This window comes from Zootoca vivipara, chromosome 16 (genome assembly GCF_963506605.1).
Source record: "Zootoca vivipara chromosome 16, rZooViv1.1, whole genome shotgun sequence".
NCBI lineage: Eukaryota > Metazoa > Chordata > Lepidosauria > Squamata > Lacertidae > Zootoca > Zootoca vivipara.
Window position 1 is genome coordinate 22,077,180 of NC_083291.1, and position 23,344 is coordinate 22,100,523.

Below are 23,344 nucleotides of genomic sequence, written 5' to 3' on the forward strand. Positions count from 1 at the left end.
ATTATGATTTAGTCTGTTGTCTGTTTTGGCAAACCATGGTTTGCAGGCAGGCAGCACACCAGAATCAGAAGCCAAGGTTTGAAACCAGTTTGCATGTGCTTATTACAGTACAGCGTGGTGTGCAGATTGGCAAAAGGGGATTGTGGCTGTTGCTGCTCTTCCATTTTTATCGTGCTTCGGCCTCTGGGAGTGCCGAGTAGTTGGAAATCAAGAGCATATAACCACAGCTAATATGCCTGGAAGTTCAAACCATCTTTAGCATAATTTATGGTTGGCATGCTTCTGAACTGAGCCTATGCTAGTATAAACATTAATGTGTAATCACGGAGGGAGGAGTATGTAGCGAGTTGCCCATCCGAAACAGAAACACAAGGAATAATCAGCACAGCGCACAGAGATCAAACATTTGTTTCGTTAAAGCTGATCTATGTTCAAAAAAAAATCAAATCACAAAAAATTCTTGCAGTGGCTATACTGTACCTTAGGAAGAGTTTTCTTCAACAACCCCAAAGACCTGAAAGAATTCCTGAAGTCATGTCCCCATTCAGAAATACAGTGAGCTTCATCAACAGCTATCAGGGTGATGCCTAAGATGAGTTAAGACAGGCCCAATTATGTGGTTACAGAGCATTTACAACAGTATAGATTTCGGAGCCAATTGATATACAGTCGTACCTTGGGTTGCGAACACCTCGGGTTACGAACAACCCAGGTTACGAACTTCGCAAACCCGGAAGTATTTTCGCCACGCGCCTTTGCGCATAGCGCAAAAATAACACTTTGCGCATGCGCAAAACGGCGGTTCGGGCCCTTTTCAGGTTACGAACTTTTCAGGTTACGAACTGCGACCCAGGAACGGATCGCGTTCGTAACCCGAGGTACCACTGTATACGTTTTGCAAATTTAACCACTTATGCAAGTAGTCTACTTTGAATTAGCAGATGTCAGAAGCCAGAGTGACCCAGACCTCTGGGGGTACCTCATCTGAGGAAAAGGCCTAGGGTGCTGCAGTAAGCCCTGACACACCTAAAGAACCCATTAAATCAGCCCAACTAATCCAGTCTTACAGACACTTCACCCAGAGCAAACCTCTACATGCACCGTGGATCAGGTTCTTTACTGGATCTCTATAGCTAAGACAATGGTGGACCCAGTGAAAGACAATGAACCAGGAGAGGAGTGCTTGCCCAGCTGCAAGAAGGCTTCCAGATGTCTACTCAGAAGGATGCTGCACTTGTAGCCCAGCTGATGTTCAGAAAGGCATGGATCTGGTTGAATTAGTATAAAACCTCTGTGTCTGCCTTATTTTTACTGGCTTTTACAGTTCCAACAGTTCTCTCTCTTGAGCAGCCCTCCTTTCTTGTCTTTTCTTTTTGTAAATAAAATTTTATTGGTTTTTAATTTCAAATTCAACAATTATTTTCCATAAAAAGGGGGAGGGGGGAGAATGAGAAATACAAAATATCCAACATGGAATATAAGAACTAAAATAAAGAACAAAAAACATCTTTTTGGAGTTTCTCTTTAACCTCCTGACTTCCCTCCATTTTCTTTCCTGGTTCACTGAATATATAACTTTTCTGCATAATTATACTTAAACCTCTTTTTTCTTATCCTTGTTATTTTATCTTAATTACATACCATCAGTTTTTATTGTTTCAGTTCAAATTTCCTTCCATAAACTTTATCTTATTTTAACTGCTTGCAAGTGTTTGGTCAAAGCCTGCCAATGTTTCTCCTTTTTTACAATATTTTTGTACATATGCAATAAATGCCTCCCATTCTTTTAAAAATTTCTCAATGTCTCTGAGCTTTTCTGCAAGTTTTTCCATTTCTGCATACGTAGTCCATTTTCAATTGCCATTAGCCCTCCTTCCAACTCTTGCCTAGATTTTTGTTTGTCTACAGTAGGGCAACTGGGTTGCTAATGAGCAAACTTGAATCCTGGATTAGACAACTCAGTTAACACTGTTGCCATAAATTATTCTAGTAAGCTTTAATTCTGATTGAAACCTCAAATTAACCTGTGGACCTCCAGATGTCATTAGATTCCAACTACTATTGACCCCAACAGATAGTCCAGCAAGTTAGCCACCTCTTTACTAAAGTTAAAGAAGAAGAAGCTGTCACTTGGCAGAAATAAAACCCTACAACAGGCATCCCCAAACTTCAGCCCTCCAGATGTTTTGGACTACAATTCCCATCATCCCTCACTACTGGTCCTCTTAGTTAGGGATCATGGGAGTTGTAGGCCAAAACATCTGGAGGGCCGCAGTTTGGGGATGCCTGCCCTACAACCTAACTGCAAACATATGTTGTTATATTGAAGAAGGGAAAGGGATAAAGGAAAATGTGCTCTCCACTGAACCTTCTCAATGCTCCCATAAGTCAAAGTCTACAAAAAGTTATCTTATCCTTGCACTCCTACATCTTTTCCCATACTAAGTTTCTGGCAGTTCTCAGAAGCAAAGAAGTACAGAGCACAGACAAGAGGGACTTTAATTAACAGAAACCTTGGCTGACTGGATCAGAGCCAATATAAACATGTTGGGGGAGCCCAGGTGGGCAACCAAGAACATGCCACAAGTCATTTCTCTGTTAACAGATTGCTCTTTTTATCTGACCCAGAAGCGGGAATGCCAGGTCACAGATTCCATACAGTAGCTGCCATGAAGTTAACTATGCAAAGCCGCAATTACTGAGTCTCAGCATTAGCTGGAAAGACCAAATATCCTTATCAGCTAAGGCCTTGCTCTCTTTCCAATGTATTTTGGAGTACTTACGATCAACAACTTAGCCCAACTGAGAAGAAGAAACTTTGACCCTCTTTTTAGAACTTGAAGAAAGGGATTAACTCTTAAGCTTTCACAGTGATGGTTCTCCCAAAGGTCTTTGGCTACGACTTTGTCTATGGACAATGCTTCCTCTTCACTGTGGCAATGGCAGAAATATTTGGTAGATGTCTGCCACTGGAATAAGAAAGTACGGCTGGGGACGGAAGCGGGTGGCAGCGAGTAACATACAGTAAATCAAAGGTAGAGAGGTTGGGGATTCCCAGCCCCAGATCATACTGGGAGGCTTGCTGGCAACACCAGTGCCTTAATTGCTAATAACGCTGAAATGATACACTGAAGAACAGCCAGCAATTTCCTCAATGGCAGGCACTCCTGTTTGGTACCCTCTCCCTGGAAAATCCTTTATCAACCTTTAGGGTTGGGAGATGTTTTGTTGCAAACATCTGTCCCCTTTATACAGTTCTAAATTGTCAAGACTTCACTTGTCTGGAAAGATATGCTCATTTCTAAAGTTGGAAGGGGGTGAGCATTAAAAGACTAAAGAGGCATGTTTCAAAATGGGAAACCACTGCCGTGTGAAAACCTGACCACCTCCTTCCCTGCTGAGAGGGATCTTTGGCTCAATTATATAGTTTTGCCAGGGCAATTGCGAAAAGGGAAAGTGTGGCTAGGTCTTTAACAGCCTTTGAAACCTAATGCTTCCATTGGTTCAGCCACAGGGAATTAATTTACTGCTCTATGACATGCTATGGGAATTTGGTAGGATTGAAACAGGTCTGGGAGGGGGATATAGGGGGACTAGTGCACTATGATTCTGAGGCAGCCCCCATTTAAAACCATCTCAGTGTTAGGTTTTTGCAACTGCTTCAAAAATCATTCATGGGTGGAACTTAATGTCAGTTCAGCTGAGCTACAAGAACATGACCATGCCATTGAGCTGGAGAAGTTGTAGTGCTAGAGGCTTTATTCACCAGGTGTGGTGGCCGTGTCCTTACGCTGAAAGTTTTTGGGGACCAGTATTTGACCACCTCTCCAAAATCACAAAACAACCAGTTGCTAAATCTTCATATATAACCTACTTATTCTTACAACTGGGCAAGAAGCTGCTCCATATGGGACTAATTAACTTCCTCTTGGTGGGGACTAGAATGACGATTGCTGGAGGCTGGAAGACCTCTTTGGATGTTCACTCTGGATAACTGATAAAGCCATATTTGGACATTTTAGTTATATGGCCAAGACCACACAACACCGGTCCTGAAAGACCTACATTGGCTCCCAGTATGTTTCCGAGCACAATTCAAAGTGCTGGTGCTGACCTTTAAAGCCCTAAATGGCTTCGGCCCAGTATACCTGAAGGAGGATCTCCACCCCCCATCATTCAGCTCAGACACTGAGGTCCACCTCCGAGGGCCTTCTGGCGGTTCCCTCACTGCGAGAAGTGAGGTTACAGCGAACCAGGCAGAGGGCCTTCTCAGTAGTGGCGCCCGCCCTGTGGAATGCCCTCCCATCAGATGTCAAGGAAAGAAACAACTATCTGACTTTTAGAAGACATCTGAAAACAGCCCTGTTTAGGGAAGTTTTTAATGTCTGATGTTTTATCACTTTATCATCATCATCTTCTTCTTCTTCAATTCTGCTGGGAGCCACCCAGAGTGGCTGGGGAAACCCAGCCAGATGGGCAGGGTGTTGTTGTTGTTGTTAATTCACCTTTTCAAAAAAATTGACTCACTCAGTCTACAGAGCCCATGGGTATTCAAAAAAGCATTATTTTGATACCACGTGTTTTTTTTGTTGTTTCTGTGAAAACTCAGAAGTGTATTATAAGAAACCAGACTCCAATAGATAAAAGCCCTAGCAATTCCAAGAGCAGCAATCTCTTCTGAAGTGTTTCAACACTATCAACTATTCCCACTTACCAATTGTTCTGTCAAGTTCCTCAAGCCATGGCAAGTTCCCCGAACAGAACTCTGGGGTAATGTAGACAACTCTATAGTGGCCCCTAGCAAAAGGAGGGAAAAACAGCAGTGAGCTCAAGTTCAGCCTACGTATGTTTGAAATTGCTCTTTCATGTTTACTGTAGTTCTTTAAAAAGTTCTTTAAAAGCAACTACCTAAGAAGAGGCACTTTATTTGCCTGACCACCCCAAAAAAGGAGGCAAGGCAAGGCTTACGCTTTGATTTCCCCTCTGACATTCTTTGACTGTGCTGATCCAAGTAGGCAAGCTTGAATTCCTGACATCCTACAAGAAAACACCACAGTTTTTATTATTATTTAGATTGTAATACCCATTGGCTACAAACAGTAAAAATCTGTCTGACTGCACAGTGGCTGTTCTCTACGCAGGACTTTCACTAATTCACCATAGAAAATAAGATACATTTTACGTTTTCACTTCCCATCTGTCACTTTGCCTTCTAGAGTAGCATTATATGTAGAGGAACAATTGAACTTCCAACGTCGCATCCGAAAAGGGATTTTGGTGCAGTGGGGTGGGAGATAGTGTCGGCACATTTCCTCATGAACATTTCCAGTTCAACACTACATTAAGAGTATGCTTCTCTGGAACATCAGAAGCATGGTTGGGACATCGTATGTCTTAGAATAGGGGTCAGCAAACTTTTTCAGCAGGGGGCCGGTCCACTGTCCCTCAAACCTTGGGGGGGGAACTATATTTTGGGGGGAAATGAACGAATTCCTATGCCCCACAAATAACCCAGAGATGCATTTAAATAAAAGAACACATTCGACTCATGTAAAAACACCAGGCAGGCCCCACAAATAACCCAGAGATGCATTTTAAATAAAATGACACATTCTACTCATGTAAAAACAGGATGATTCCTGGACCGTCCGCGGGCCGGATTTAGAAGGCGATTGGGCGGGATCCGGCCCCCGGGCTTTAGTTTGCCTACCCATGTCTTAGAAAATGAAATTCTCCGCACATATACACTTCAAAACTTCTACAGAAATATAAATTCTACTTCAAGATTTTAAAGAAGCTTTTTAAAAAAACTTTCATAGACTCAGGAACATCTCTTTTGCAATGAAGAAAAGAAAGAAGACAGCAACTCTAAGAGAGAAAAGACGCTGCATTTGTTTTACACTACACTTTTTCCAAGGGGAAGTTCACACAACAATATTAATATACTTTAGTCTTGTGCTTATTTCTTCTACTCATATTTGATAGGTTTGGACATTTTGTGGATTACAGTTAAAAAAACCCAGAGACAAACATATCCTCAAAGTATGATGCGGCTGGGAAAAGACAACAGGTCTTCCGATTTATTGGTTTAAAATATGTTTTAGGCCACCTTTTAGGGCTGAGGCCTCACAAGGCTGCTTTCATCATATAGACACAGAATCACAATATATAAAATGAAGACAAGCCCATTTCTTCACAGCAGGCCTAGACTTACTCAAGTTGTAGTACTTGGTCTTCCATCAAAGAAATAAGGGGAGAGATTACTATTCCGATGCCTCTGGTGTAAACAGGTGGAAACTGAAAGCACAAACTTTTCCCATATCCTGAAATAATATATATATATTGAATGAACACATCTTGAATGATAAGGGAATCTCACTGGAAAACATTTCCTTTCCTCAACCTCCCTAGTTTGTTATCAGTCTTTATAGAGACACAGATGTATATAATGATATTAGCGTATCAGTGGGTTTATCCTCATGTGTGTGTCAGTACTAATAAGGACGTTCTACAACACTTCAAATTAAAATTTTACAGATGTAGAGAAAATCACAGCAAGGCTAAAACTGGCACGGAATTTAATGAACAAGCTTTCTTTGTTCCAGCGACCTCTAGATCAGAATAATAGAATAAGATGTACATACGGCCACACAGCTGGTGCACAATGTGGCAGCAAGAATGCCAATAAGAACAAAGTGGTCCGAGCATATTAACACCAATTCTGGCACTATGTTGCCTAGTTAGCTAATAACTTAGTATTGTCTAAATCAGAGCTTTTCAAACTTTTCATGTTGGTGACACACTTTTTAGACATGCATCATTTTGCAACACAGTAATTCAGTTTTACTAGCAAACCGGAAGTTAAACTAACCCCTTTCTAGCCTTGGGAGGAGCAAGGGGAGCGTTCGTGTGACACACCTACCCAGTGCAGCTGACACACTAAGGTGTTGCAACGCACAGTTTGGAAAGCTCTGGTCTAAATGCTGGAAGTCTGATACTGTCCTAAAAAAGGGGGGTGAAAATGTGAAGGCTGTAGAACAGGCATCCCCAAACTGCGGACCTCTAGATGTTTTGGCCTACAACTCCCATGAGCCCTAGCTAACAGGACCAGTGGTCGGGGAAGATGGGAATTGTAGTCCAAAACATCTGGAGGGCCGAAGTTTGGGGATGCCTGCTGTAGAAAGAAGGGGAAATTGACCTGAAACAGGTACTTTGAACATCCACCATGCCATACCAAAGGCTTCCTGAGCTTTCAAAGATGGAGCAGTGAGGAACAGGTGTAGGAGAGAACATCAAAGTTCATGAGCTTCCTTAAAGTTGCAATTCTTAAGACTCCAAACCACTGCATCCAAAAAGCTTACGGATTCCCAACCCAAAGATATCCTTGACACTTTATCCCACCCCCCAATGGGGCAACAACAGCTCATATCACTACACCATAACACTCTCAGGAAGTCATCTTCATGGGTTTATCAAATATCCCTTATACGACATCCTGTGAAAAAATATATGCAGCTCACCAGTTGCCATGACAACAAGGTTGTCTCTTCTGTCTTGCAAAACCGAAGAGATCACTTTCCACTGGACCCTTGAAGTTAAGGAAAAACATTACACAAAATGTTCAACTCTCATTTGAGTCTTATTCAGCAACTTTAGCATTCACTCTCTCATGTGCAACATATAGGTTTCTTTTGACAGAAAGCAGAGTCCTCTATGCTCTATCAACTCAGCTATTCCAGCTAAGGAATTCAGAATAGAGCAGAGCTGCAGGGATTGAACTCCTTGCTGTCTCCCTTCCTCTGCCTTCTATCACAAAAACATTCAGCCTCCATGTCACCTTTGCAACAAGTCAATTCCTCACTGTCCCTGCCTGCCTATACATGCTGTTAGTCCAGATGTCCACCTCCAAATGATCCCATTGGTTCCTGTTCCACTGGCCAAGCCACTATCATCTCGTTTGCACCATGAGTGTGCCCTAGAACAGTGTTTCTCAACCAGTGTGCCTCCAGATGTTTTGGAACTACAACTCCCATCATCCCTAGCTAGCAAGACCAGTGGTCAGGAATGATGGGAGTTGTAGTCCCAAAACATCTGGAGGCACACTGGTTGAGAAACACTGCCCTAGAAGACACCTAACACAACACTCCCCTGGCCCTGTGCACTGCAGAGTGAGGTTGACAACTTTCAGGGAGCCCACTCCACTAGCACTGATCTCATCATTGCAGAGCCCACCATATGTTCCAAGCAACACAGCTTAAAGACCACCGCACTATCCATGCTGGTCGCAACCCACATGGTGAGCCCTATTCAGCAATACAGCTGGGGCAAGGGACCTGTCACAGGGATATATGTTTACATGGCAAATGCAATGCACAGGTCCCTTCCTATTGCTGTGTATAGGAAAGGAAAACAACAAAACTTACGGTTTAAAATTTGCATGTCCAAAATACATCTTTAGGCAAGCAATTTGTTTATCGTTGGGTCTAGGCAAGTAGGAATCTTGAAAACACAGAAAACACAAGATTCAGAGCTAAAGAATGTACAAAATCTAGTGAAGTCATGAAAAGCAGTTCTTGTAGCTAGGTATCCATTTTAACTTGTTATAGCGACTGGGGTCTAACTAACTATTGTAGGCAATCTCAGTGAGAATTCTGGTTTCCTCGTCGCCCCTAATCCCCATTGCTTTATTATAAATTGCTCTTGAAACCTGGAGGTTTGTCTTAGCTTGTCTTTGGAGAAATACAAGTTCCCTTTGAAGTGCAGAACTAGATAGGTGGTTCTTTGGATATATTTTAATAAACCTTTAAAGTGTTTAATATATATATACATATATATATTTACCCCAGCTTTCCTCCTCTTCCTCAATGCCTTCATCTTCATCATTATCATCTGCAGTTAGCTCATTTTGCCTCTTGGATTTATGCAGGGTCGAATCAGTGAAATCTATATTGAGCTTGTCTATGTCTTCTAAAGACTGGAGAAGAGATTGGACAAGTTAACACACGCTTAGATCAAAAGATGCAAATAAATCAGAGGTTGCTTTCATGCTGGAGTGAAGTTACATTTGATCGCACCTGTTTTGTTTGTTTTTTTAGTTTACCTAATGAGCTCATAAACCCTATCAACAGAATGACTCTAGGCTGTAAAAATAACATTCCATTACAAAGAAACTTGGCTGGTGGGAAAAGTTGCAATTAGCTCTATCACTTTATCTGCCCATCAAGAAAAAGTTCCTTGATTTCTTCATACCAAGTTGCTGTTAAGGCACAGGAGAAGAGGCAGCGTTTCATTTCACTAAACTGCACCAGTGTTCACTGTTATTAAAACTCTATTCTTGCTTGTCAAACATTTTCTCAATGGCTCCAAACATACTACTGTATACCAAATACAAACTTCTTCAGTGGAGGAAATACAACCTGGCAAAGCACATGACCAAGAGCTAGCGCTCTCTCCCTGTCTCTTTATTTAAAAAACCTTTTCTCTCAAAAACAACTCATTTATTCCAAAAAGCAACACATTTAAAAAACATGCTCACACACAGGGAAAAAAACAGACAATTGAAAGTTTTTTTTTTTTTTTTTTTAAAGGCAGCAGACATTATTTTGTAACAAACGTCATGAGAAAATGGAAGAGGCCCAAGCCTCAAACCTGGGATTTCTAACTTTTCCCAGCCACATTCAATACAATTATCTCTGTTATAACAGACAAGCAACCCCAAATACATGATAGGAATGCTTAACAACTCATTCCAACCCTTGCTTCCTTATCTCAATATAACCGAGCTTCAAATCTTCTCTCTATGGTGAGTATTTAAATAAATAATTGAAAATGAAAATCTAACTAGCCAGAAAGAAACTAATTGGCTCGGGGAGGATCAGGAGAACCCCTAGATACTCCAGTAATTGATACTCAGCAAAATCAAGTCTTGACTGGGATCCAATGATCCCAAGCATTGTAAGGTGAGGCAGATAGCAGCCAGAAAGTTAAAGCCCAACACCAAAAGAACCTAGGTCACGTACAGTGTCCTGGAATACCATTGTAAAATAAGAATTGTAAAATAAGAATAGAAAGCAGTGTTGGATTTCATTACGTTGAAGAAAGGATGTTCATCACCAAATTGTGAAGGGGTTTACAACCTTAGAAATACTTGTGGTATTCCTGGTTATAATCTTATGTTGGCCTCAAGCGGCTGAAGAAGCCAAAAGGCAAAACAGGTTGTTTTTATTCCGGAAAACCTTGTTCTGCTTGCATCTACTTATGTTGTAATACTTCACTTGGACCTACATGACAGAGCAGTTGAGTGCCACTGCTATTTACTACATTGTGGAGATAAATTAGACATTGTATGTAATTTTCTCAGCAGCTTGCATTTTTTGTGGTTTATGCTAGAAAGTTAAAACCCAGCAATGCAATTCCCACCCCATCCACACACAAAAACTAATGTAGAAGAACCCTCTAGAAAAAATTCACAATCTTTATCCATCAACAACAGGACCAGGGTGGGATTGGACCTTTGCATTGTATTTTCCCATGAATTTTACTGTTCATAAACAGTACTTTACTGTTCGTCTAAACCCTGAATTACCATAATCTCTCTGGGAGGGCGCAGCACGAGCAACCGAGACCTTGTTGTACAAGTGGTTCCCCATGCAGGGACCTCTGACACACTTCCAGCGCCCGTTTCCCCAAACATGCTACGTTCTCTCTTTCATTTAGGCGACATAGCTGCTTTTCCGCCTCACTAATCAGAATGCCACTGCCTCCGTGGGCCTTTATTAAAAGCAGCAAAAATGTGCACACAGTAAAATACTGTTCCTAGCCAGTGAGTTTTCCGGTTTGCGACCGTTCCTTGGAACCCGAATGTCCGATGCGGCTTCCAAGGTTTCCTGCAGCCAATCGGAAACCGTACCTTGGTTTCTGAATGTTTCGGGAGTCAAATGGACTTCTGGAACGGATTCCATTCGACTTCCAAGGTACCGTTGTACTTATACCTGATATTTAACAGAAACATTATCAAATGTTTTCTGAAAGCACTTTAAAAAATGAGAAGTAGATTTTCAAACACCTACTTTAAGCATCTCCATTTCGAGTTCATCATCACTTTCAATGGTGCAAAGAGAATCATCTCCATCCTCTATATGGCTTAAATCCTAAAAAGGAACATTTCAAAATGAGTGCAGTTTCTATTTTTGCTGTTGCTTCTCTCTGTGAGCGAACATGACAGCGGCTGATGTTTGTGCCTTTCTCCCCATTGATAGGGCAACTGAGGGGGGGGCAAGGGGGCATGCCTGTACCATTTTGTACTTCTGTCTCTCCTTTTTTGTTCATTTAGATGTGGCGGCCATTATGCCATCCCCCCAAAGCAGCCACTTTGTGCTATACTACGCCCCATAGTAGTCATGTGTGGCTCATGCTCACAGCATTTTCTCCCAGAAATGTTGGAGATCCTTGTAATACGAGAAGGGTTATGCAAAGCCTTATTATTGAGTTAGGAGAGGGATTTAAAAGTCTGGTATTTCGTCACAGGAGAAAACACAGGCCCCCAGCCTGAAAAAAAGTGACATAACAGGCTTATTCAGAGAAGAAAAGGATAGAAAACATCCAAAGCCCTAACAGGACGTCCCCAAGGGGAGATCAAAGCAACATCAGTCTCCCCAGATGTGGAACAACGCTGTAAGGTTTCTCAGATTTCTAGAAGCAAGCAGACCCTGCCCATCTCTCATACAATACTGCTTCAGTTGTTGCAGCCCTACTGAAATCGGGGGGAAATATCTGGTTGTTAATAAATTAAACATTACAGTGGAACCTTGGTGGTAAAACGTAATCTGTGCTGGAAGAATGTTCGACAACTGAAAACGTTCGACAACCGAGCCGCAATTGCCGGTCAGCAAAATCCATTGGAAAAAATGGAGAAATGCACCTCAGAAGCCGTTCGACTTCAGAAAATCGTTCAAAAATGGAAGCATTCACTTCCAGGTTGTTGACGTTCGGGTTCCGAATTGTTTGGCTTCTGAAGCGTTCAACAACCGAGGTTCCACTGTATTACTTTTCTTAGACCATTATCCAGATAGACTCACCTTAGACATACAAGCCGTTTCATTTAGCAGCTCATCCTCAGCCTGACGCTCCAACATTTGAAGTTCATATTCAGTTATATCTAGCGACATTAAGCATTGTCCCACCACAGCTTTAGGTCCACTGTCTGAAGCATCATCGACTTGTTTTTTCTTATTAATTTCTGCTTCACCTTCCATTAGGGCTTCCTTTTGGACTAGTTTGTGACCCACACGATTGACTGACTCAGGCGTGACCTTGGAAGTAAAGTCTGACATTTCAGTTTTTTCTTCATTGCCGCAGATCATTTCTGAATCTGTAGCATCTCCGAACTCCATCTGGCAGGTAGGCTCAACAAGCAGCTCTCTTCTTAAAGCCTTGATGTTTTCTGACACAGCAGCCAAAATTTCTGCAGCTCTATTAAAGAATGTCAAAATGGCAGGGCAAGCTTGAAAACAGGCTTGATGGATTTATCCAAAGAGGTTAAAGCAAACTTGGATGCATTCTCAGTCTGATCTAAATACACTCCCCCTTCTTGGTAGGATCCAGAAAACCATATGTACTATCCAGTTATCTATTGGCCACATTTTAGCACTTAAAAACATATTCCAAAGCACCTTTCAATTAAAAAACAAAGGTTATTCAATTACATAAAAAACAGATATTAAAAGATACAGTTAAAACCAAGAAGGAAAAGGGATCACTAAAATATAATCAACAAGCAAAGGAGAATGGAAATTTAGCTCAGACTAAAAGTCAGACAATATTAAGATGTTTTGACAGTTCAGAAGAGGTGGGGATACAACTCTTATAATATGGGCACCACAATTTTTTTTAAAAAAAACTTGCCCTGCATTCCAGGCAAGCACACCTTAAAAGGCAACAGCACATGAAACATTTCTTGATGCTCTATAACAGGGGTAGACAACCTAAAGCCTGGGGGCCGGATCCGGCCCAATCACCTTCTAAATCCAGCCCGCGGAATCAGCGTGTTTTTACATGAGCAGAATGTGCCCTTTTATTTAAAATGCATCTCTGGGTTATTTGTGGGGCATAGGAATTCATTCATCCCCCCCCCCCAAAAAAAGAATATAGTTCGGCCCACCACATGGTCTGAGGGACAGTGGACTGGCCCACAGCTGAAAAAGGTGGCTGACCCCTGCTCTATAAAATACATTCTCAGAGTCTCCCGACATTGTTAAAAAGATTTTTTTAAGGAGTAAAGGGAAATGTGGTAAGAAATTAGGACCAAAAAGCTACGGTGCAAGTACAGACGTCCTGGTGCAAGTATAGAAAGCCTGTCTATGGTTTTGTCTGATCAAGCCCACTTAACTTATCTCATCACATAAACATACAAATAACGCACTGACTGAATCATAAATGTTCAGAGAAGGAACACAAATACCATTAATTTGTAATGATAAAGCAAACAACACCTAACCTTTGAACGTTTGTCGATTGTCCAAAAGTGCCAGGAAGATTATTTGCTAAATCCACCATCTCCTCTGATAAAGATGTCAATTCCTTCTTCATTTCACTTGGCAATAGGGCCGCATCTGTTGTTTTGTTGTTTTTTTAGGGGGGAAAAGGTTAATGTGAACATTATGTTTACCAACCACTATGTGCTCTTTTCCAGTAACCTGGATTTGAAATACAAAAAATAAATAATAAAGTAAAATTCATTGTTTTAATAGCGGTTTAAGGTAAAGGTAAAGGGACCCCTGAAAGTTAAGTCCAGACGCAGACGACTCTGGGGTTGCGGCGCTCATCTCGCTTTACTGGCTGAGGGAGCAGACGTTTGTCCGCAGAGTTTTTCCGGGTTATGTGGCCAGCATGACTTGACTAAGCCGCTTGTGGCGAAACCAGAGCAGCACACGGAAACGCCATTTACCTTCCCGCCGGAGCGGTACCTATTTATCTACTTGCACTTTGACATGCTTTCGAACTGCTAGGTTGGCAGGAGCTGGGACCGAACAACAGGAGATCACCCCGTCACGGGGATTCGAACTGCCGACCTTCCGATTGGCAAGCCCAAGAAGCTCAGTGGTTTAGACCACAGCGCCACCCGCGGTTTACTTCCCTTTAGATTTCAGGCCTGCTCACAAAATAAGGGATATCGCAATGGTTACTTTTAAATGGGCTTCCACTCTGGGCTTTTTCAGATAGGCACAGAATTCTCCTAACATGATTCATATGCATGCTTAAATCATTCTGGCCATTCTTAAATCACCATATCCTTGCTATGAAGTGAGTCTACCACTTGAGTCCCAATTACTAATAAATAATAATAATAATGCAGTGTTAACCTCTATGTTGAGTTACTACAATGTTGCCTACATGTAGCCGCTTCCAAAGAATGCTCAGAAACTGCAACTTATCCATCAGGCAGTTGCGGGTCCATTACTTGCCAGTCTGTTTCATGGACCCAATTCAATGTGTTGGTGCCCTGCAATTTTTTTCCATTAAAGATGGAAGAGGAAGGCTAAGTACATTTTTGTAGAAATAAACTCTGCTGATTTCAGCAGTGCATTCCCTGGTAAGTATACAAGTTTGCAACTGAATTCTCATATATTTATTTATTTATTTAAATATTTGCAAACTGCGCTTACCAGAATATATAACAAGGTGGTGTGCAACATACAAACACAAGAATATGATAACAGCCAAAAGAACAGCCAATGAACCAGTTGGTTCTCTCTCTCTCTCTCTCTCTCTCTCTCTCTCTCTCTCTCTCTCTCTCTCTCTCTCTCTCTTTCTCACACACACACACACACACATTTAAGAGGGGTTTTAACAGGGAGAGGGAGGTGGCACAACATGTTTTATGGCAGGCACGTCCAACTCCCAAGAGACTGCGATCTACTCTCCCCTTTGGGGGGGGACCCAAAGTTGTTGACCTTTCTGGGGGGGGCGAAGGCAAAGTTGTTTAGCTTTTTTTAGGGAGGGAAGCAAAGCATGTTTAGCTGTGTATTGAGGGAGGGAACCATCGCTCACCTAAAACAACGACACAGCAGTAACGACTACTTTCGTTTTCTAACTCGTCGGCTAAATACCCATTTGACATGACAGAGGAAAAGAGTGATGGCGGCGGCGGCGGGGGGGGGGACACTTTCACTCCATTGCTTATCGCTACCACCGATCAATAGGGATCCCACGATCAACCACAATCATCCAGGGGTCGACCGGTCGATCGTGGTTGACAGGTTGGACACCCCAGTTTTATAGCATTAATTAGAAAAGCCCTCTCTGCTAGCTAGGGATGATGGGACTTGTAGTCCAACAGCAGCTGGGGGAACCAAGTTTGAAACAATAAGTCATGGTTTAGTGCAGTGTGGACAATCCAAGGGTCCTTCCAGGTGAGCAAATGAGGAGGTGCTTAGAAGCTTTCACTTCTGCTTCTAGTTAACCAAAGCTAGTTGAAAATGGAGTGTTGCTCACTCGGAGCTATCCGTGGTGCTGCAAACTCTGATCAGTGTTGCCTCATTATCTGTGGATCCACATGGCAGAGGAACCAAATAAAAGCACTGAAATTAACCATGGCCTGAATTTGTGGTATCTGAAGGAAACGTGTGTAGAATGCATCCATGTACAGGGCCATAGTGTACGCCCTAGTCTTCCAATTGTATAGAAAAATGCAATGCCTTTTAAAAGACTCCCCACCCCCCATGCTTTTTGTAACATACAGTCACGGGAAAGTCATGCTAGCAATCTTTCCAATCTAAAAGGAACACCTTTTGAGGTGTGCAAGGTATTGCTATGTATACCAAATAGTTTGCAGTTTCATTCAAGTATATGACCATACCCACTCTATTTCCCCACAGCTCTGGTAATACACACAGTATGAACTGTGTCTATCACGTTGCCCAATGCATTTTAGGAAAAGAAGAAAGACAACAGAAGTTGAAAGTGGGGATGGGTAGAACCTCATTATGGTTTACGTTGAAGCTCACCTTTTTCTGCACTAATTTGCATCTGCTTAGAAGTACTCATGTTCACCAGTTTTTGGTAAATGAGAAGGCTAGCCTACAATATAAGAGCAAAGAAAACTTTTTAATGCAAAAGGTAATGCTTAGCATTTTTTCTCAGTCCATATAATTTAAAACAACCCATCTCTCTCTCTCAATTTTTTTTATTAGTATCTTAACAGTGAGCATTCTTTTAATACTGTGCTCAACTATTTTATTTTTTAAAAAAAATCTGTTCCAACTCATAACAAGAATTTTCAAAGATGCATCCAATTTAAAATAACAACAATGAAGAATTTTTTAAAAAATCATAAAACCATAAAACAGGGAAACAGCTTAATACAGTTTAAATAAAAAGTGGGACTGGGTGGGAATCTCAGCGGACAGCAAAAAGTTAACTAGTCATTAAAAGCCCATGGAAATAAGGTCTTGGCCTGGCACTTAGAATTCATTCGTCTAAGCATTAGGCAAGGAGCCCTGGGGAGATCAATTCAATGTCAAGGCACCACCATAGAGAAAACCCCTTCCACAGATGCCACCTGCCTGATCTCTGACAATGAGGATACAGAGAGAATGATGCCCTTAACTGGCAGGCAGCTTCATGTAAAATTAATGATGCATGGTTAATACAGAATTCTATTTTATGAAAGTTAATTATGACTAGAAGCTTCCAGATTGGATCAGAAGCCATTTCTGTTTCCTTTTGGCAGCCCAGTCCTATGTAGCTGGGATGCCCTCCAAGAAATACTCTCTCAACCTTCTTTAAGCAGGTCTTTAAGCAGAGGCTTGACAGCCATATGCCAGGAATGCTTTGATGGTGTTTCCTGCTTGGCAGGGTGTTGGACTAGATGGCCCTTGTGGTCTCTTCCAACTCTATGATTCTATGATTGTGTGGCTTAACACTTCTTTTAATCAGAGAATTGAGGGAGCCTGTAACATTGGCCAAAGCCACTGATTCTCACCCGTATCAGTTGCTTCTACTTTTTGAAAACAAAATGTTACGGTGCCAACAAATATCAAGGAACAACACTCAGCCCCCATATCCCCCATGTGGTTTTGCAATTCTGGGATATGGCTTACAGAAGACAGGAGAGGATGCTGCTCTCTACATAAGATCCCTTTAGCAATGCCAAGGGAAAGTGTCTTTGGTAGGATCAAACAGGAAACAATGGTTGGCAGAAGAGTTCTGGGTTAATTCATGGGACGCTGAGAAAGGAAGAGGGTAGGGGCTGTGTACTCAGACACAAGGCTCATCCACATCTTGGCCTATTAAGCCGATCATCCAAACAAGGCCATAGTAAGCTTGCAAATTGCATACTGCCAGACGTCACCCAGAAAAATATAAGCTTCTTAGTACATACATAAGCATCGGTAGCGGCGTACAGCTTTTGCTCCTCTGTAAGAGGAAACTGCTTCCAGTTACCACAACGAACCAATTTGTCTTTCAAAAGCTGTTTGTGGAACAGATGTTTCAGAAGGTTGTTCAGGCTCCATATCTCTTTACATTTGAGCTAAACAAAAATAAGTTGCAAACATTAAGTGAGAGCTATTTTTGAGCCTACATCAGATAATAAGTGCACAGTGATATATTTCAGATAGAGATGGAATAAATCTAAATCCCAGGTTTAAAATGCGTTCGGAGAACACACTGAATTTTAAAACAGAGGTTAAGTGGAGCAATAGGCTGTGAAAGAATTTCATGATACGAAACCTTAAATCAGCTATCTTTAAATGAGCCATGCTGCAATTAAGTGTGTGCATGGGAAATCCATCCAGAAGACAAAATGTATATCGAGGAGTTAGTGATTCTAGCATGGTTACCCTTCTTGCCTCTGTTCCTTACCCCTCCCTCGCAGCTGTTAAGTTTTTGATGGTGTGAGAACAGTTTTTGATGTCCTAATCAGTTGGGAGGAGGTGAAGTCCCACACACAGCTGCCTTAAATCAGTTTGGGAGAATAGTGCTGGGAACCTTCTTTGATGTTGGAAATTGTTATGGGAAAGTGAGGCACTGGAGGTGGCTATCTATAAAATCGGATGGCTTGGGCAGAGTTTTTCAGAAGCTTGTGCACGGACTGATTGGCTGCAGGGCTGTGCAAACTGAGGCTACCTGGGGGAGTCACTTCACATCTTGAGGGCTTCCGAGTGGCAGATAGAAGTTTATGTGCAGTATATATTGCTTGTTGTTTAGGAATAAAACCTTCTTCTCACTCACTTGTGTTTTGTATTGCTTCTGAATCTCTTTTAAAAGAACCACCTTGCATTTGGCAAGACAGTGTGCCACAATGAATAGATGTATCAGCTGAATAAAAGTAAAGTTCTGTATCATTAGCTGAAAATATTCATTGCATGAGGCTCGGTGTGCCATAGCTCAGAGATAGAGCCTCTGCCTTGCAGGCAGAAGGCCCCAAGTTCAATCCCTGGCATCTCCAGGTAGGGCTGGGAGAGATCCCTTCTGGAAACCCTGGAGAACTACTGCCGGCGAATGTAGACAAGACAATACTAAGCTAAATGGGCCATTGGTCTGACTCAGTATAAGGCAGCTTCCTATGTTCCTGTGTTTTGTGTCTTTGGAGCTGGGAGTTCCAGAAACCCAACACATTACATGAGAATTCAATGAACCCTGGCCAAACAATACTCAAGTGACAAGCAAGAAGGGTCATCCCAGATTTGTGGAAAGTGAAATGTCTAGCTACTGAGATGTTCCATTCTCAGTCTCTCTAAATTCCTATAGATTCGTAGTCTGGGAAATGAATTCTTTGCACTAGGCTGATCTGAGGCCAGCAACCATAGTAGATCCTCAATATTATTATTATTTTAAAAATCACAAAGTTTCATATAATGCAGAATGGAAATACAGTCCAATAAGCAAAAGCGAAGGAGAAGAAAGTATTTGGCACAATATGAACATTGATCCTAAAAGGATCTCATCATGTGATATCCATTTTCATTTTATCGTGTTTTACATTTAAAATTTAAAATATCACTAGGTGCAGGAGATTCATTCAGCAATGTTAGTCTAAATACACAGCATAGGGCTTTCTCACCTACATAGCTGATTTTCTATAACTTCTCTGTTGAATATCCACACTAATAGCAAAGAGTGAGTTATTACCTTTTCATTAGCAAGGTCAGCCAGGTCCACAAGGCTCTCCAATTTGATTTCAAAATCACGCAGCAGCTTCCATTTATCCCCTTCAATGCCAACCCCAACTTTTTTAATAGTGTTACTTTCAAGCAATTTTTTTAGTGCCAAAGGAAAGTCTGAAAAGATCAAGTATGCACATTTTTAAAATAACCACTTAAGGAATGTATATGCTACCTATTTAACGTAACCTTAGGCTTCTCACAATGCTTTTAAAAAGAAAGAAAGAAGTAAATTATATGTTGTTCTGGTCTCTATTACAACTGCACCACCTCAGCTATACATTAAATTACCTACCCACCAAAAAAAGAAGAAGATATTTTCAGCTAGAAGTGCTGGATAAAAAACAGAATATTTCATTACTTTTTTTTACCCCACCCTTCCATTCAAGAGAATTCTGACCATATTCACCAGCTGATCTAGAGATACTACTGCTCACAAATTCAAAAGAACTTAGGTTCAGCCCAGAAACAAAGTTGTATGCATTGATACATAATGGATAGTAGAATCTGAAGCACTGAGCTTTGGTTCACAGACTCAGTGGGAGCAATGGAAACAAGCATGAAGAAACCAGTGTCACCTCCCCAAACAACCTGACCTAAGTGAGGAGAAGAAACACCAGCAGCTGAGGAATTGGTGTCCCCCAAAATCCCTTGCTAGAAACAGAAAACTGTAGTCAAAACTAATTTTTTCCGGTTCAGGAACAGCCACACAGTCTTTGGTCCCACCAGCAGCCCACATTTAAAGCACTATGATACCACTTTCTACATTCATGGCGTCACCCAAAGAAACATGGGAAATATAGTTTGTCCAGAGTGCACAGAGGAGTTAGGATTTCCCTCAGAGAGCTACAATTCCCAGAGGTCCCTGGGAAGAGGGATTGATTTTTAAAGCACTCTCAACAAGTAGCTGCTATAATATTTTCTTTCTACCACCACTTTGGACCTGGAAAGCCCTGGAAACCAAGAAAAGCAGTAGCAGGAAATCTGAACATGTCTTTCCTACACAGCAGAAAAATACTGAATGCCCATTTCCAGACATTGCTTCTTTTTGACCTGGGAAATAAAAGAAGTGGCATTGTACAGGCAGAGATATGCTGTGAAATGATACATTCCAACTGTACTTCCTTCTGCACTAAGAATCCTACTCTCTCCTCCCTCAACAGAATGAAGCGATCTAAATTGTTACGCTAAACTGACACCTGTGAACTTTACAAAATAAATTGTGTTCGACAAAGCAAACAGAGCTACAGCTTAGATGAAAGGACAACTTAACAAGCACATTTTGTTGAGAGATTAACTAGCACAGTACTGACTTGACATAGAAGAGATGTGAAACAAATAGCACTTTTGTTCAGATCCACAGAGTTGGATTAAAGCAACTTTGCCTTCCTTCCCTTTAGTGTAGCATGGCGGCCATTCAATGTCAAATCCTAACGCAGCTCCATAAGATAAGGTTGTACTAGAAGATAAAAGGTATTAACAAGATTAGTACAGTGCAATCCTGTGCAGGATTATTCAGAAGCAAGCCTTTCTAAACCTAGAGGGCATAGGTTTGCACAGGTAATATTTGTTAGTGTCTTTTCTTTTTCAATAAATACTGCATGACTATTTTATCAGTTCTGTGCCAGAACTAGTACTTGCAAGGATCCTTAGTACTAACTTGACATGAAAGACTATATAAATCTTTGCAGGGGGGTGTCCTTCATTTTTTTTATTGATTGTGTGTGTGTGTGTGTGTGAGAGAGAGAGAGAGAGAGAGAGAGAAAATATTGAAGACATCATACCTCTTTCAATTAATGGCCCTTATTCCTAGATTTTGGAGGTGGCTCCCACATTTGGACCAGATTTGTCTATAACAGCCTAATGAACATAACATCTTTGGGTTTTTAGCTTACAAAAATGAGATGCCATAGGGTTAGCAGTTTAAATTAAACTTTCATTCTCTTACACAATATCCTCTGAGAGTAAGGAACAATCGTTTGCATTATAGCTGTAAACAACGGAACCATGGAATTCTAAGAAGGGAAGGTTGTCTTCCAGGACACTCCGATGGACTGGATTATTCTGGTTCATAAAATGTAAAAGAGAGCTTGTTGTAAAGGATGTTTAAGAAATGGTTTTTCAGATCAATCATACTGGCATAGGTCACAGTGCACTTGCCTTCTTGTCCAGGTTACAAAAGCATCCCAACAATTTCTGTTGGTAGGTAATTAGAGAAGTTAATGCATCCAATGCATACCAAGAAAATGCTTTGCCCCATGTATATGTAAAACATATACATCTTCCAACACAGAGATTATTTGCTATGTCACCACAAGCCATGTCATCAACTCAATCTCCACTATTCAACCTGCAAACCTTAAGGAGAGTCACTGATGACTGTTCTGTTTCAGGTCATGCAATCACAACAACCAGTCCTCATGAGCGATGGTATCAAGCTAACATCAACACAATTTGGTACATAATAAATCTAAGAAATGCAGTAGTTTTAAAGACATAGTGAAATGGAAAAATTCTATGTGATTTGCTATTAGAAACTGGACAAAGAAGTACAATCAGTGCTGCATTTCAGAGTCTGCCACTTTTTACTGCTTTTTTCATTCTTGTTCTCTTGTGTGAATCAAGCATATTCCCATTCCCTACCTTTTTGTCCCCTTTGGCCTGTTCAGTCATCCACTGAGGTAGTTTATTTGATGAAGAATCCATATTCCTATCAAATTTATTTGTTTGGATTTGTATGTTAACTGAAATAGAAGAAATAACAAGTATGCAACTTGGCTCAGTCTAATCTGAAATGATTTGTGTGGCAAAAGTCGATCTATTCCAATCAGTTATTTGGGGAAAAGTCAGAATATAAGTTTTCCACATAAGTAAACAATATAAAGAAAGGATATTGCTTAACTGTAAAAGATTCAAAGGAGGAACTGTTAAATTGCAATCATAATCCTATTTATGTGGGAATAAGCCCCATTTAATTTAATAACACTTACTCCTGGGTGGACATGGTTAGGTTCACGCTATTAGCTCATGAAGCACAGGTAAGCACAGGTAAGAAGCCTAACATTATTTCTAACTGAAACATTGCAAAAATTTAACAGAGGAAACATTTCAAGCAGGCCCCAATGTGAAGCTTGCTTCCCTTTTGCTCACAACCTTTGGCAGAAGTAAGTTGCATTGAGCTCAATAACCCATACACTCAGGAAAACAATTATAAGATTGTGGCCATATTTTGGTTTCCACAGGGAAAAAGCCACACTTCCTGCAAAGGACACATTGGGAAATAATAATAAAAAACCCACACTACTTTACACCATGCTAAAATCAGAGTACTTCTACATTTTAAAGAGATCCATACCTATGTCCGGTCACCTCCTCTGGCAGTTCAAAAAGAGCAGGTGTTTAAAAGATCTAGACACCTTGAGGATTCACACATCACCCGCATATGTTTATCATCACAAACACAGAACACATTCCCCACCCCCAAAGAAGTCAGTTCACACATTCAGCTTCATGGTTAAATACTGTATATGCATAAACAAGGTAACCAACTCGCAGAAGAGCAGTATTAGATACATATACCCAGATATAGATCTATGATAGGTAAAAAGGATTTATTCCACAGAAAGTGTGCTTCGGAATATTGTAATCTTGCAGCCTAATATTATACACGTTTCCCCAGAAGTAAGCCCTCCTCCCGTTTTATAAAATATAACTTGCTGCCAGGTAAGTGCATAGATGTGCAACCTAACAACATTGCAAACTTAAGTAACTATACGAGTATGGAACCAGTGTAGAGGGCCCAGAAGTTACACAATCAATTTTTGCATGTACGTACAACTTTATTCAACCCATTCATTGACACTGCCAGTCCGAATAAGGCTCGGCGTTGGAAAACTCACCTAATCTAAGCCTTCCCTGGGATCCTCCCCACTGCACAGCTTCATAGCACAAACCTCACCCTCATCCTAGCAACCTTTCCCGCCAGACCCGCTAAAAGCCGTCAGGAGCAGCCTACGCTACTGTCGCAAAAGAATGACGTCGCTACGGCCGCCTCTCCAGCCCAGCCCTTCGCCCTCCCTCCCTTTTCCGCCGCTGTCAACTCTAGAAGGTGAAATGAGGTGAGACGCATGCGCGTAGCGCTTTCCACGCCCGCCGGCCTCTGGCACCCGCGCGGCATTCTG

At 41.4% G+C, this 23,344-nt stretch overlaps 1 protein-coding gene across 1 annotated transcript in view; it reads right to left on the minus strand.

Moving 5' to 3' along the window:
- WRN (WRN RecQ like helicase) overlaps positions 1–23,180 on the minus strand; it is a 53,076-nt gene extending 29,896 nt beyond the window's left edge. Inside the window, exons 1-17 of the mRNA XM_035141053.2 lie at positions 23,063–23,180; positions 21,807–21,907; positions 21,112–21,227; positions 20,477–20,622; positions 19,132–19,280; positions 17,381–17,530; positions 16,005–16,077; positions 13,496–13,610; positions 12,078–12,471; positions 11,070–11,150; positions 8,842–8,974; positions 8,424–8,499; positions 7,521–7,588; positions 6,215–6,323; positions 4,969–5,037; positions 4,715–4,797; positions 481–587 (exon numbers count right to left, since the gene is read on the minus strand). Coding sequence (XP_034996944.2) covers positions 481–587; positions 4,715–4,797; positions 4,969–5,037; positions 6,215–6,323; positions 7,521–7,588; positions 8,424–8,499; positions 8,842–8,974; positions 11,070–11,150; positions 12,078–12,471; positions 13,496–13,610; positions 16,005–16,077; positions 17,381–17,530; positions 19,132–19,280; positions 20,477–20,622; positions 21,112–21,227; positions 21,807–21,869 — 1,932 coding nt within the window. The 5' untranslated portion in view covers positions 21,870–21,907; positions 23,063–23,180. The remainder of the gene's footprint in view (positions 1–480; positions 588–4,714; positions 4,798–4,968; positions 5,038–6,214; positions 6,324–7,520; positions 7,589–8,423; positions 8,500–8,841; positions 8,975–11,069; positions 11,151–12,077; positions 12,472–13,495; positions 13,611–16,004; positions 16,078–17,380; positions 17,531–19,131; positions 19,281–20,476; positions 20,623–21,111; positions 21,228–21,806; positions 21,908–23,062) is intronic.
- Positions 23,181–23,344: the final 164 nt, after the last annotated feature.